Genomic DNA, 14,721 nt, shown 5'->3' on the forward strand with positions numbered 1-14,721 from the left:
CTATCTTCTTTGGTGGACTATCTATTCAAGTCCTTTGTCAAGTTTGTAGTTGCTAAGTTGCAGGAATCAGCTAAACATTCTGTCATTCACTCCTGTGTCTGCCTTACACCACAGCTGCATATGCTCGCCTGTTCACTCACTCAAACACCCCCTTCACCACTGGCTCAGCATCTTGAACATTCAAAGGCCTCAAAAAAATGGGGAGCTGGAGAAACAGCTTTGCTATTACGATCACTAGTTGCTCTTGCAGAAGACCTGGGTTTAATCCTCAGCATTCACATGGCACCTCGTAACAGTCTTTGGCTCTAGTTCTAGGGGATCAGATACCTGTTTCCACCCTCGGGCACCAACTATGCACAATATATATATATATATATATATATATATATATATATATATATATATATATATAAAATACACTGAGGGAAATACTCATACACATAAAATAATAAATAAATCTTTTAAAGCTGTTTTTAAAAAAGAAAGAAAAGAAGTCCAACTGCTCTAAAGGGCAGCAGCTGTAGTGCCAGGCCAAGCAGGGCTCAGATTTCTGCCTGGCTACTTGTTCACTGTGTGTCCTTGTGCCAACTGCCAACCAGTGCAAGCTTCCACTTCTTCACGGGCAATAAGACTAACCTCAGAGCTTGCTTATCATCTTGTCTAGCCCACAATTAAGTGGTTGACAAATGACAGTGATTAATTTTTAAGAAATTAGGGAGTCAGGGTTGGGTATTGTAGAGCATGCTTTTAATCCCAGCATTCAAGAGGCAGAGGAAGGGGCATCTCTGTGAGTTCTCCTTGGTCTCTACAGTGCGTTCTAGAATAGTTAGGATGATGTAAAGAGATCATGTCTCAAAAACTAAAATAACAACAAATTAAGCGGTTGACAAGCTTGACTCTGACCACCTGTGAAAGGCCTGGGGATCAAATGAACGGGTCCAAAGGGCAGCTTGAATTTCAGGGGGAGAGATGACATCATTCACGCTACACCTGGGGTTGCCCTCCTCCTCCTTTCCCATTCTCATGTCTCCACCCCCTCCTCATTACTGTTTCCCTCCTTGGCCCCAGCCCTCCTAGAACAGGAAATAAACAGTATCTGCTTCTAGGCGGCTGCCCTCCTTCTCCCTTTTAAATTTCAATTCTGCTCTTGGCCAAATTTACAGGGAGAGTTTGTCAGTGAGACATGTCAGAAAAAAAAAATCTGATTACATTTTAAAAAAATTATATCAAGGACAGCCAGGTTTACAAAGTGAGTCCAGGACAGCCAAGGCTACATGGAGAAACCTTGTCTTTTAAAAAAAAATTATACTTATTTATTTGTGTGTGGAGCAGGAGAGGTACATGTCTGTCACGATGTGCATGTAGAGGTCAGAGGACAAACTGCATTAGTTGGTTCTCTTACCATGTAGGACCCTGGGATCAAACTCAGGTTGTCAGGCTAGGGGGAGGGGTGCTCATCTCTACCTGCTCAGCCATCTTGGTCCTCACGACTTCATTTTTGATCCCCTATTTTAATACTTTCAAGGCCTACCGCATCCTTTTACCTTGCTGGCCACCTGCACTCAAGCTGACAAAGCAAGCCAGGATGTTCCCTTTTGTTTAGCAGCAGGAAGTTAAGCAACCAGCCCAGGTGAAAGAATTTTATCCCAGCCACCATGGAAACCGAGCTGGTCCCCATTCCCAGTTTCCGCAAGCCATTTTCAAAGTAGTTTGGGAGACAGCCCTGCCCTCTCCAGAAGGCCTCTTTAGGTGAGAAACTTTCCTGCACATGGTGTCTGTGGAGTCCCACCATATTTGGACAATGGAACCAAATTTTTAGGGGGAAAGGAAACAGCAGGGTAGCTGCAGCAGGGGATTGAAAGTCTCAGGCCCCCTCATTGTCCTGGGGGTCTACACAACTGTGGCAGGGATGAACAGATGAGGTCACCCCACTTTAGCACTTGTCTTCACCTTTTAACACCTGCCTTCGGTTAGCACAGTTACATCTGAAGGCACTATTTTCACGGGCATTTTTCATGAGGTGGTTTTCCTCTGCTGATGTGCTAAGACAAATCTTAAACGCTTTCAACTTGGGGATTAAAAAGCTTTAGACCTCAGGCTGACTTCACCTTCCGTTTTTTGCTCCTGAGAAGCTCTTGCATCCTTCCGGGGTTTGGGAATCTCTTTTTGTCCCAGGTGAAGTACTTCTTGTCCTCGGTGTGCTCTATGTCCAGCCACATGACATCATACGGAATGTCATGGTCATCAAACCCCGCATCCACTGCCTCCACATCCTGCTCATCTTCATAGTTCCAGCGACACTGGTGATACCCCAAGGAAAAAAGAGGGGGCATGGCTTGTGTGCCTAAAAAAGAAGATGACAATGGAGGCCACTGATGTTACTCAGTCAGTGGCCATCACTCCAATCTCTACAGAGTGTTAAGCACTGAGCTTGACACTACACGGAATATCAATAACCCTGCCTAGGAGACAGTAGCAGTCAGAGTGACGGGGAAGGACAGAACTAAGTGCTGACATGATATAACTCCTATGCCAAAGGGATCCATCTAGTGCTGAGGGAACATACGTTCTGCTTCCAGAGCAATGTGACATCTATAGAGGTTTCCCAAGGCAGGTGAGACCGACGGAGGCCTTGAGAAGTAAGTAGGAGGATGCCAGCGGGGAGACAAGGCACAACTCATAGGGACAGAGACTAGAGACACAGGCAAAGAAGTCCATGTAGCCTTAGAGAAAGTAAACACTGCAGGGATTACCGTGTGAGAGAGGGAACAGAAGAAGCAGAAGCTGGAAAGGACCTATTGGTAAAGAGCTCTGTATTTCAGGCTCAGAATTCTTCTCATAATCTTTTTTTTTTAAACATAAGAAGACATATCGAATGGCAATATGGGGGCTGTGGATGCCATTCAGCTGGTAGACTACTTGCCTAGTGTGCACAAAAGTCTGGCTTCAAAATTCCTAGCACCCTATAAAACTGGTGGTGATGTATGCCTGTAATCCCAGCACTTCGGAGTTGGTAGTGATGTATGCCTGTAATCCCAGCACTGTGGAGAGGCAGAGGCAGAGGCAGAGGCAGAAGCATCAGAAGTTTGAAGTCCTCCTTGTCTACACAGAAAGTTCAAGGGCAGCTTGAGATACGTGAGACCTTGTCCTTAAAAAAAAAAGGAGGCCAGTGAGATGGCTCAGTGGGTAAAGAAAGGTTCCTGCCACCAGCCTGGTGACCTGAGTTCAATTCCTGGGTCCCACATGGTGGAAGGAGAGAACTGATTCATAAAAACAACTACATAAAGATGCTTTGAAACAAACAAACAAACAAACAAACAGCCAAAGGGAGGTACATTCAAGACAGACCTGGAAGTGGGAGCTAAGGGAGTGGTGATGTCTGCTGAACCATGAAGAGTGCGTGAGGAGGGCACAAAGGAGCAGAGAAGCACTTCCCTGCTCTAGAAACCTCCAAGACAGGGCCATGTCCCACAGGTGCTAGGACAGTAGACTGAGCCAGGCACCAAGGGCTTCCATGTAGAGCCACATGTCAGGTGGCTTATGACCACGTGTAATTCCAGCTCCAGGGGCTTAGACACCTTCTTCTGGACCCTGCAGGAACTTTATCTCAACTCATTTATACATAATTTTAAAATAAAAATAACATCTTTAAAAAGATATCATCAGTATCTCTAGAGATGAAAGAGAGAAAAGAATCACAAAGTAGGCCAGGGCTTCATAATACAGTGAGCACACAAGGAAACTCAGAGACAGGGTGTTCTCCCCTACGCTAGACACGTGACAAGTAAATGGAAGGCCTGGGAGATAAGGTGGAGGAAAATTCTCAGAAAAGAGGTAAAGAGAAAAAGGAGGAAGAACAAGGACAGGAAACTGTGAGAGGGACAGTAGGCACTACTTCTCAGAACTGAAGCACACTAAGACCAAAAGCGTCCAAGTCTCACCCTCAGCGCAGCATCAAGGGGTTTACTGTAAAATTCCAGAATGTGATAAGGAAGGCAGAGCAGTGGGGGAAGACGGATCGTGTGCAGAGGAATGCAATGAATGGTTCTGGAGCAAGAAGACAGGACCCAGGAGAGAAATGCCTTTTAATCCAGAGGAAAGGAGCCTCCAGTTGAGCTGATACAGTTACCAGCTTAGGGTGAAGGTAGGAGAAAGATGGCTTATCCTTGCCACGAGTAAAGCATACGGATTTCCATTTATTTAGCCTGGGTATATGTCTGTGTTTTCCTATGCGCGCGCGCACGTGTGTGTGTATGTGTGTGTGTGTGTGTGTGTGTGTGTGTGTGTGTGTGTGTGTGTGTCTGCGCGTGTGTGTATGCAAATATGAGATAACTTGTAGGAGTTAGTTCTGTTTCTACCACATGGGTCCCTATGGTCAGACAAAGTTCTTCAGGCTTGGTGGCAAGAGTTTTACCTCCTGAGCCACTTCACTGGTCACTGATCCTAGCCTTTAGTCCCTCTCTCTCTCTCTTTTTTTTTTTCTTTTGGATTTTCGAGACAAGGTCTCTTTGTGTAGCCTTGACTGTCCTAGACTCATTTTGTAGACCAGGCTGGCCTTGAACTCACAGAGCTCCACCTGCCTCTGCCTCCCAAGTCCTGGGATTAAAGGTGTGATGCCACCACCGCCCAGCTAGCCTTTAGTCTCTTAAAGAACAAATATTTTGTTGCTAAAGCCAGGAGTATATTTTAGCAGAGAAGAACACACTCAAAAGTTCAGGATGGAATACTCCTCAGCTACAGGGAAATTATTCCCAGAGACTAAAGGCATCAAGCAGGCATAGGACAAGTGTTAGGGACCACTGAGTGGATAGTCTGGTGCAGTGGCTCTCAACATTTCTGATGCTGCAACCCTTTAATACATCTCCTCATGCTATAGTGACCCCAACCATAGAATCATTTTGTTGCTACTCTATAACTGTAATTTTGTTCCTTAATTATTAATTTTAATATAAATATCTGATATACAGGATAACTGACACATGACCCCTAAAGGGGTCATGACCCATAGGTTGAGAGCTACTGGTCTAGAGGCACATTTAATTTGTCTGGATATAATGAGGATGAGAAGAAAATGCTTGCTGAAAAAAAAAGAAAAAAGAAAGAAAGAAAGAAAGAAAATGCTTGCCGCTTACAACGCTTGGGGACACTGTTTGCAATTTCTCCATACTGTAGAACAAATATTCACTTGCAGTGTTCATACCTAAGACAGAGGGGACACACTGCAGTGAGGAGCGCACGTACCTGTGATGCATGAGTACTGCTTGAAGACGTCAGAAGGTGTAGGTCCTGTCAGCAGAAAAACATCAATGATTCCACCCTCTGACATCCAGCGCACGTCAGTTCGACACCTGACCTTTAGCTTGGCAGCTGCTGGGCCCATCCGGGTCAGTGTGTTCTGGAAAAGGATGTAATGGAAAATCTGAAATTTTTCACTGTAACCTATAGCACCCAGTTCTAAGGGAATCTGTCTGCATGTAGTAGCTCCTACTGACATTTGTTGGTTGCACTGCAAAGCTCTTGGCCACAGAAAAATGCTGCTGGAAAGAAAAGGGCTCTGAGTACAGTGTGGTAAGTATGGCACGCAGCCATACTCCATAGCTCACCTCAACTGCTGGCTCTGTGTTGATCTCCACTAGTGTTTCTGAGGCATTCAGCCAGAAAATGCCTACAGTCCTACCCTGTTTGTGGGCCAGGAGATAAGGCACTGAGCCGTATATGCCCATTTTGTTATGTATTTGGTATCCATAGACGTCCAGATTATAAAGACGGTATGCATCTCCATCTCTGAAACACAAAGGAAGCTTATCAGCAAATGCACAAGTGGACCGTTAGTGACTAGAACTGCTTTGCCCTCTCCTGTAAATAGACCTCTGACCTCCTGCCAGGTAGGAAGGCACACACATAAGCCCAGGACTTGGAGAGTAGAAATAGGAGAAGTGTGAGTTAGAGGCTGGCCTAGGCTGTATGGCAAGTTCCAGGCCAGCCTAGACAGGCAACAAGACCTCACGTAAGACCTCTTCCCTACAAAGACTCATCTCCTATAATTTGCCTAAAGGTTTCCTGATCCAACCTGGTGCACATGAGCCACCTCCTCTGTCTCCGCTGGCTCCCTGGATACCTTAGGCGTAGATCCTGACATGCCTTTCCGAAGTGTCCTCTGTGAATTCTCCAGAGTAGCCTCCTCTGCTGATGCTCTGTATGAAGACCTCTCTGCAACTAAGGCAGAAGAAGTGCATCCTAACTCGCCTCCAGAGAGCTGAGCTGGGAAAGATCTGGAACAGGATGGAGCTGGGGGGCGGGGCAGGGGGCTTCAAGCTGGGGTGGTGAGACCAGTCACTGTGCCTACCTATGAAATAAACAGTCTCCAGGCCTGAAAATTTTAATCAACCTCTGCTTCTCTTTGGTTTCGACTCCTCTTAGGCCGATGCCTCTGGGACCCATTTGTCAGTAGTGTCGGCCTGAAATGTCTCTCCAAGGGAATCATAAGTAATTGGAGATGCCGCATTCTCTGGCTCAATGTCCTCTTTAGAGTGAAAGTCCTTTTCTAGATCAGTATTTTTTTTTCTTTTTTTAGTATTTTCCCAGGATTACCCGACAATATCCTACACAGTAAAAGCAAACCTCCACTTTAATTCCACTTACTCCTTATTTTTACTTCTGTATTTTTTTGTGGGGGGCGGGGGTTCACCATACAGCTTTTTAATTAATGTGAGTGTGTGTGCATAGAGTGAAAGTCAGAGGACAGCTTTGTGGAGTTGATTCTTTCTTCCCACCTTTGTGTCTTGTCCTTGTTTCACTTCTGTTGCTCACAAAAAGAAACCTAGGGAAAGGGTGCCCATTTGGCTTACACACAGAGAGAGAAACATACAGACCCTGGCTTACAGTTTCAGGATATAGGCCATTACCGCTGACATTCAGTCAAGAGGGGAGAGAGAGAGAGAGAGAGAGAGAGAGAGAGAGAGAGAGAGAAGAAACAGATTCTTGCTTGCCTGCTCTTACCAAGCTTTTAAATCTCTTATACCGTTCAGGGCCCTGAAAACTATCAGGAACTATCAGGAAGGTTTCTTAAACTCTAAGTAATACAAAGCCAGAGACTGGTTAAGAATTCTTGCTGTTACTTACCTAGTATTTTTAAGTTGGTGTGACTCTGCATGTTGAGGGATACCATAGAGATGTTCAAATCCGTGAAAGGAGAAATCCAAACCAACAGAGGAAGGGCCTGTAGGGACAGGGACCATGGCTAAGTTTTGCTTCTCAGTAGATCAATCTGAAAGATTCAGTTAATTTAGCTAATGAAACAGCTAGACTGGGACTAGAAAGATCTGAACTTGCCCCAACCAAACCATGCTGTGCACTGAGTTTGGTAGTAAAGATGTGGTGATGTCTGGGGGCTGTGGAGGTCTATGTATGTGTATATAAAGCGAATGTGTGTGCATAATGTGTACGAATGAAAAGCTCTGCTCACTCACTAGCTGTGCTGCCTGAGCTGTGTGTTGAAGCTCCCTGGGCCCTTGGTACTGGCACTTTTAATTTTTGCTGGATGAGTTTTTGGGCATATCTTCTGTCTGATTATCTTCCTGTCAGTCTTGTCTGTGGCTTTTTACAAGAATCACTGTGTCAAGAGCAGTGAGGGGGCCTTTTCTAGATCCTCAATACATGACTTGCCATGGTTGTGAATTGTGATATGCGAGCCGGTCCCTTCAACCATATTGCTAAGCCTGATGGGAAGTGGCGTAGGTGGGCATGCAGCACCTGGTGACAAGGATGAGGAAGTCTAGTATCATTGAGGATTACTAGCTAAAAATGTCAGAGCAGAACCAGGTGGTGGTGGCGCACACCTTTAGTCCCAGCACTCAGAAGGCAGAGGCCAACCTGGTCTACTGAGTGGTTTCTAGGGGAGCTAGAGCTACACAGACAAATCCTCTCTCAATAAATCAATGAATACATGAATTACTGAATGAATGAATAAATAAATAAACAAATAAACACATGTTAGAGCAGATGAACTGTATCACTTGGGCCTCATGAAAACAGAATGTGGAATTTTTAAAAAATATATTTATTTATTTTTTTATGTACATTGGTGTTTTGTCTGCATGTACGTGAGGGTGTCATGTCTTGGAGTTATAGACAGGTGTGAGCTGCCATGTGGGTGCTGGGAATTGAACCTGGGTCCTTTGGAAGAGCAGTCAGTGCTCTCAACCTCTGAGCCATCTCTCCAGCCCCAGAATGTGGAATTTTTAGCTGCCTGATTTACTCAAAAGAACAAGCAGTGTGCTGGGCCAGGCCCTTTCCTGAGACCATAAGCTGCACGCGGCCCATGTATCTTTTTCCTTCCTCCATAAGGTATATTTAATTACTTCTCTCTTGCAATGCACTATTGAAGAACAGGAAAGCCGACTGGGAGATTTCTTTTCACCTTACAGAAGCTACTTGTTTTAGGTGACAAAACTCAAGGAAGTTGTTTAATCATCTATCTATGTGTCTATCTATTCACCTATCTATAGCACTGGGGACGGACCCCAGGGCGCCCCACATTAGCCAAGCACTCCATCACAGTTCTGTGCCCCCAGCCCTCACATTACTTTTAGACATAAATATTTAGCTGTTTTGGAATGTTCTAATTTAATATTATATCCTTAACTTAGACAATTTACCATTAGCTTTGACATCCACAAATGTTCCAAATTTCTCTTCCCACAGGCCAAGGTCCTCTTGATTTTCCTATTTGTATAAAAAGAGGATCAAACTGAGTTTATAAACTCAATAAATGTGGTTACCATAACAATATATCTTATTTGGATTATTAAGAAGACCGAGGCACTGGCAGGATGGCTCAGCAGGTAAAGGTCCTCACTTCGTAACAATACAAACTTGACAACTCATGTTCAATCCCTGCAACCCACATTAAAGTGGGAGGCAAGAAGTACCCTGCGAAGCTGCCCCCTGGCCTCCACACGCATACCATGGCCTCCACACCTGCCCCTACACATGCATCCTACACATTCAGACTATTACCACTAACAGAAAGATTTAAATACTGAGAAAATGCATGGTGTGTTAGCACATGCCTTTAATCCCAGCGCTTGGGAGGCAGAGGCAGGCAGACTGACTACATATTGAAGCTCTGCCCCCACACCCTCACCCCTAAGAAAAGACAGAGAAAGTGAGTCCATATTTCTGAAGATTGGCTTATAATGTATATTCAATAAATCAGCTCTATGTTTTCTATAAAAGTCAATACTCATGAATCTTTTTCACTATGTTAAAATGCATAACATACACTTTATCTTTTAACCTCTGTGTTTAAAACCTTCTTTGTTCTTAGGGTAAACTAAAAAAGGTTAACATAGCTTAAAAGAAAGTATACTCTGTGATAGATCCATTTAATGCTGAACTACCAATTCCTTCAGCAGCACATGCCCTGAAGGAGTTGGTCTCCAACAGATTATGTTAAGAAAACACTGCTGGTCTTTCCACAGACCAGCTCTGCCTAGCTCTTTAGCAGTTCACCTGACTCCTTTCACTCTGTATTCCTTCCTCCCAAGAAAAGAAACATGTGAATACAGTACACATAGTATACCCTACACACACACACACACACACACACACACACACACACACACACACACACACACACACTGTAATAAAAAGCAAGATAGAGAATAATTGAGGAAGACACCTGATACTGATTTCTGGCTTCCTCAAAGACTAAGATGCTAAGAGAGCAAAGGAAAGGGCAAGTGACTCCCCTTTCCCCCTCGTAGTGTAGTAGCACATTTATCATGCACCTTTCTAGAAGAGAGGGGCACAACATCCACTACTTGCTTATGGGCGGGAGTGTTAAAGAAGATCAAGGGGAACTTGCTAGAGCTCAGTTACCTGAGAGGCGTCAGCGGCTGCATTCTCCTCGTTTCCTTTGGCAGCTCTGTTTTAAACACAGAGAAAGTTGTTCCACTCACTGGGAAGACGGGCAGTATTTAATGCAGTAATAAAGCTTTTCAGCTATTACCTCATAAACTCTATCCTTTATTACATGTGACATCATTATAGACAAGGCATGGTAGCACATAACTGTAACCCAAGGATTTAGAGGGCTAAGGCAGGGTATCAGAAGTTCGAGATCATCATTGACTGCACAGTAGTGGTAACTTCAAGGCCAGGCTAAGGTATAAGACCCTGTACCCAAAAGGAAAGTAGGGGCAGCAATGTGGCTCAGTGGGTATAGGAGCTTGCGGATAAGGTTGTGATGGTCTGGGAGAGATGCTTCTTCCATTCTTTCCAGATGTTTTTAAATCTCCCAGTCTGTATCTGATATTGTTATCATCAGAACAAGTGAAGATAAAATTGCATTATTTATTTCCACACAATGATTTTTTTTAAGGTGTAACTTATTTTTATTTTGGAATGTTAGCAATGGAAATTCTTACTATTTATCATAAAAGTAACATATGTTCAGTCATTAAAGAGTAACAAAAAGAAGGAAAATTTAAAGCTAGAATGCCAATCTACTCTGTTATTATCTTGTAAGTAGCCTTCCTCTTGATTATTTTCCTGCTGCTGGGATAAAACGTGATGACCAGGGCAGCTCACGGAAGGGAAGGCTTATTTGGGCTTAGGATTCCAGAGGGGTTAGAGTCTACGATGGCGGGATGGGGCAGCAGACATGGGAGCTAGAGCAGAGGCTGAGGGCTACATCTTGAACCACAAGCAGGAAGCAGAAAGTGAACTAAGGATGGTGTGGTCCTTTTTACTCTCGAAGCCCACGATACACTTCCTCCAACAAGGCTAGATATCTAAGCCTCCCCAAACAGCGCCCCCAATGGGGACCAAGCATTCAAATGCCCGAGCCTATGAGGGACATCTTACTTAAACTACCACACTCTTCAACTGGTTTTGTTTGTTTGTTTGTTTGTTTTTAATGGAGAAACACTAAAAACAGCATAACAAAAATTTTAGTAAATAACCTCTTCAGCCTCCTTTAAGACCTTTTTGGGGGAGAAAGCTCAGCCAGTAAAGCATTTGCTGGGAAAGTATGAAGCCCTGATCTGAGGCAGCTGGTATTTACAGACAGGTTTTGTTAAGGTAGGTCCTTGAGGGTCCAGCAATGTAGCTAAATACCTCTGCTTGTGAGGAATCTGCAGGTGCTCAAAGTATAACTGGCCCAGGGAGTTGACGCTGATCACAGCCTCATTCTCAGACATGAGGTCTATCTTGAATGGGTTTGCTGAGATATGACATTTCAGATCTCCTTTGCCGTCTGTCAGTATCAGGCTGCCTGTATCCCCTGAGCAGGAGACCAGCCTGGAAAACGAAACAGGAAGAGAAAAAAAAAAAGTGTTACAGGTTAACATGATTCTATGTGATTTCGAACTCAGAGGGTTGATGAGCAAATCCGTCTTCCTGTGACAGAGAATAGGTAAGGTCTACAGTAAGGAGCCATCATGGAGAGTGGAGAAACAAGCTTGCACAGAACATAACTCTACCATATACTTCATAATTACAGGAAACAGAGTTACTCAACCCTGCAAGGTCTAGTTCTTTCACTGTAAAGTATAAATGATAAAATTTAAAACGTATAGGGTTTTGGGAAAAAATAAAGGTAAATCATGCATGCAAAGCAATTGACACAGGTTAGACACACAATGTTCATCATCTGCATCATTATCATAATTTAATTGACACAGGTTAGACACACAAATGTTCATCATCTGCATCATCATCATCATCATCATCATCATCATCATTTCTGCCTATAATGTCATCTAGTAACACCGGACACATAGGATCTAAATATTCTTATTTATTTTTAATTTTTAGATTATATCTAAAAATTAGATGGCTCAGTAGCTATGGCAGCAGACTCACATCTGGGAGATTGTAATTGCCTATAACTCCAACTCCAGGGGATCTGACGCCATTTCCTGCCCTCTTTAGGCAACTGCACATGCGTAGTGTGACTGCTCATAAGAAACAGACACAGAAGGAGCAGGAAGAGGGGCATCTGCTGGAATGGAAGGCTCAGCAGAGTTTGGAAGTTGAGGTATTTAGAATTATCCAAATCTGAAATGCAGGCATTTATAACTTTTTACAGTTAATGCCCTAAATCACAGATCTGTGGGCTCAGTTTGTGGCCTAATTCAGCAACCTGCAACATCAAACTCTGTGTTTGCTGCAGTGGGGACTCTGCAGCTATCTATATAAGATGCGCAATAGTCATAGAAACTATTAGTACTCTAACGATGTTGTGAGTTCAGACCTCAAAACCCTGGGATTAGCCGGGTGTGGTGACACACGCCTTTAATCCCCAGCACTCAGGAGGCAGAGGCAGGTGGATTGCTGTGAGTTCGAGGCCAGCTTGGTCTACAAAGTGAGTCCAGGATATCCAAGGCTAACACAGAGAGACCCTGTCTTGAAAAACCAAAACCAAAACCCTGGGATTGTTTCTTATGTCATTAAACGCTTCAGAGACGCTGATGGCAGCCAGGCCACCTCAGAGTTTTGAGCTCAGAGTGCCAGTCACAATGTGCTTTCTTCAGTAAGCCCCTTATTTATTTCAGTTGACTATCAATAGTCACTTAAGCAGGAGCGCAGAACGCTGTGGTTTACTCCTGGTGGTATCAGGCCAGGCTGTGTAAATAGCAGTTAACTTTCTCGCAGTTCTGGAAATCTAAGACCAAGGTGTTAGCAGGTTGGTTTCTTATGAGGCCTAGTATCTCCATGGCCTGCAGATGGTTGCCTTGTCACTAAGTGTCACCATAGTTTTCTCATCTTACAGGGCTAGCAGTCATGATTCACTGAGGCCACTATCATGCTCTCATTTTAACTTATCACTTTAATATACCTGTCTCTAAACAGTGTTCTGGGGTACTGGGGATGAGGGCTTCAGCACATACATTTTGGGGACAGGGAGACACAATTCTGCTCGTAACACCGGCACTCTATCCTTCAATGGTGGCCAGGCTGTCACCGCCTTCACTGTCAACTAGGTTAATTAGTTAATCTCATACCACGGTCAGTTGCTTATGCCCACTTCTCATATCAACTACTGTCTCCAACAGGGCTTGACTTCTGATAATAGAAAAAGCCCTGGCTATTCTGAGTAGAAAATAAATAACTTACCAAATTGAACTGGTTGTCTATAACATTATAAGGAGATTTAGGTAATACGTTTCAGGCTAGCGCTCCAGAGGACAGGACAGTTAGAATCAGGAAGTCGAGAAGTCAGAAGTCACTCTGGCTATTGATGGGGTCCAGGATCACGCCATCTTAGCTGTAATATGAAGACCAGGGCACTGTGGCCCTAACTAATGGCCTTAGAGCCGGTCTACAGCTGCCAGATCTATAAAGGACAACAGTACTGAACAGTCTACATGAATCAGTAGACATGATTGGCAGAACCTGAATCACATCAGAAACTCTAGCTACGAAAGGGGTCTGGGAAAGGGCTAAAAGCTGCTTCCAGAGTTTCAGTTCTTTTGGTAACTGAAGGTCCCCTAGGAAGCAGCCAGGACCAAAGCAGAACTAATAGCGATATTTACACACAATATTTATGTAGCCTTTAATACCTATTGACTATATGTTTTCATGGAAAAGTAACCTATATAAAACCATGGTGTGTGTGTTGGGGGTGGGGGCTGGAGAGATGGCTCAGAGGTTAAGGGCATCCACTGCTCCTCCAGAGGCCCTGAGTTCAGTTCCCAGAAACCACATGGTAGCTCACACCCCAAACCACGGTAAGGATATGGAGAAAAATGAAAACATCTGCTTTTTATCTTATATTCTTTCAGTGACAAAACAATAGGAATCTCCAGGCAAAGCAGCTGATGTTTTATGTGAATGTCTGGGGAGAACTGATGGAAATTCTGCAAGTCCTTGAAAATGCTTCAGTCCCCAGAGATTTTCCTCACCTAAATACTGATCATTAATTTATCCCTGGCTCTAAGTAAAATTAAGTTTGGGCTTATGAGAGTATCCTTAATTAAAAGTGAGTCTGTCTGACTGTATAAATTACTGTGAGGGCTAGCTAGTATATTAGGTCCCTTGAGCCATGAAGCTAATCCAAGTGGGCAAATTAAATAGTTTTTCTTTTACTTGGTTCCAAACTCTGCCTAATAAACTACTTTTGTTGTGAGAAACAGAGCAGGCCCAAAGTTCTGTCTTTCCTCACTTGGAGGTACAAAGCAGTTTTGGGATGGATGGGCGATAAAGAAAACAGAATAGGTAATATAGAAAACTTATAAGCATGCACCAGGAGTGGTGGTGCACGCCGTAATCCCAGCACTCAGGGAGGCAAAAGCAGGCAGATTGCTGTGAGTTCAAGGCCAGCCTGGTCTACAAAGAGAGACCAGAGCAGCCAAGGCTACACAGAGAAACCCTGTCTTGAAAACCCAAAAGAAAATTTATAAACGTATCCCAAATGATTGAATACTAGCCTGGTAACTGTAACTTTGAACAGACAAAATAGGGCGTACATAAGCAATCCATCCAAGGTACGCAGGAAGAACACGCTGAGGTTGCGTGTAACAGTCCCTGCTCCAAGGCTTACCTTACAGTTCTCAGCTTGCTGTTGACGACATCAGGAACTTCGTACCTTGGTTTCAGTGGTGTTTCTTCATTGATCTTAAGTCTGAAAATGTTTTTCTCTATACCATAAACTTCAGCCACGAGAGGAATCTGGGAGTAGAGATGTGAGGTTAGTTAGCTTCACCAGGGTTACCT

The 14,721-nt window shown here is 44.0% G+C and overlaps 1 protein-coding gene across 4 annotated transcripts in view; it reads right to left on the reverse strand.

Moving 5' to 3' along the window:
• Positions 1-14,721, reverse strand: part of GANC (glucosidase alpha, neutral C) — a 61,684-nt gene that overhangs the window by 34,988 nt on the left and 11,975 nt on the right. For all 4 annotated transcript variants that reach the window (XR_014778128.1, XM_084776348.1, XM_084776350.1 and 1 more), the window contains 8 exons: positions 14,549-14,676; positions 11,122-11,304; positions 9,883-9,928; positions 8,658-8,724; positions 7,123-7,219; positions 5,604-5,784; positions 5,242-5,395; positions 2,109-2,344 (listed from right to left, as the gene is read on the reverse strand). Coding sequence is in view for 3 of the 4 variants with exons in the window: in XM_084776348.1 (XP_084632474.1) it covers positions 2,109-2,344; positions 5,242-5,395; positions 5,604-5,784; positions 7,123-7,219; positions 8,658-8,724; positions 9,883-9,928; positions 11,122-11,304; positions 14,549-14,676 (1,092 nt within the window). In the remaining variant the exon portion in view is untranslated. The remainder of the gene's footprint in view (positions 1-2,108; positions 2,345-5,241; positions 5,396-5,603; positions 5,785-7,122; positions 7,220-8,657; positions 8,725-9,882; positions 9,929-11,121; positions 11,305-14,548; positions 14,677-14,721) is intronic.

Source organism: Acomys minous, assembly GCF_964271855.1.
Source record: "Acomys minous genome assembly, chromosome: 3".
NCBI classification, from domain to species: domain Eukaryota; kingdom Metazoa; phylum Chordata; class Mammalia; order Rodentia; family Muridae; genus Acomys; species Acomys minous.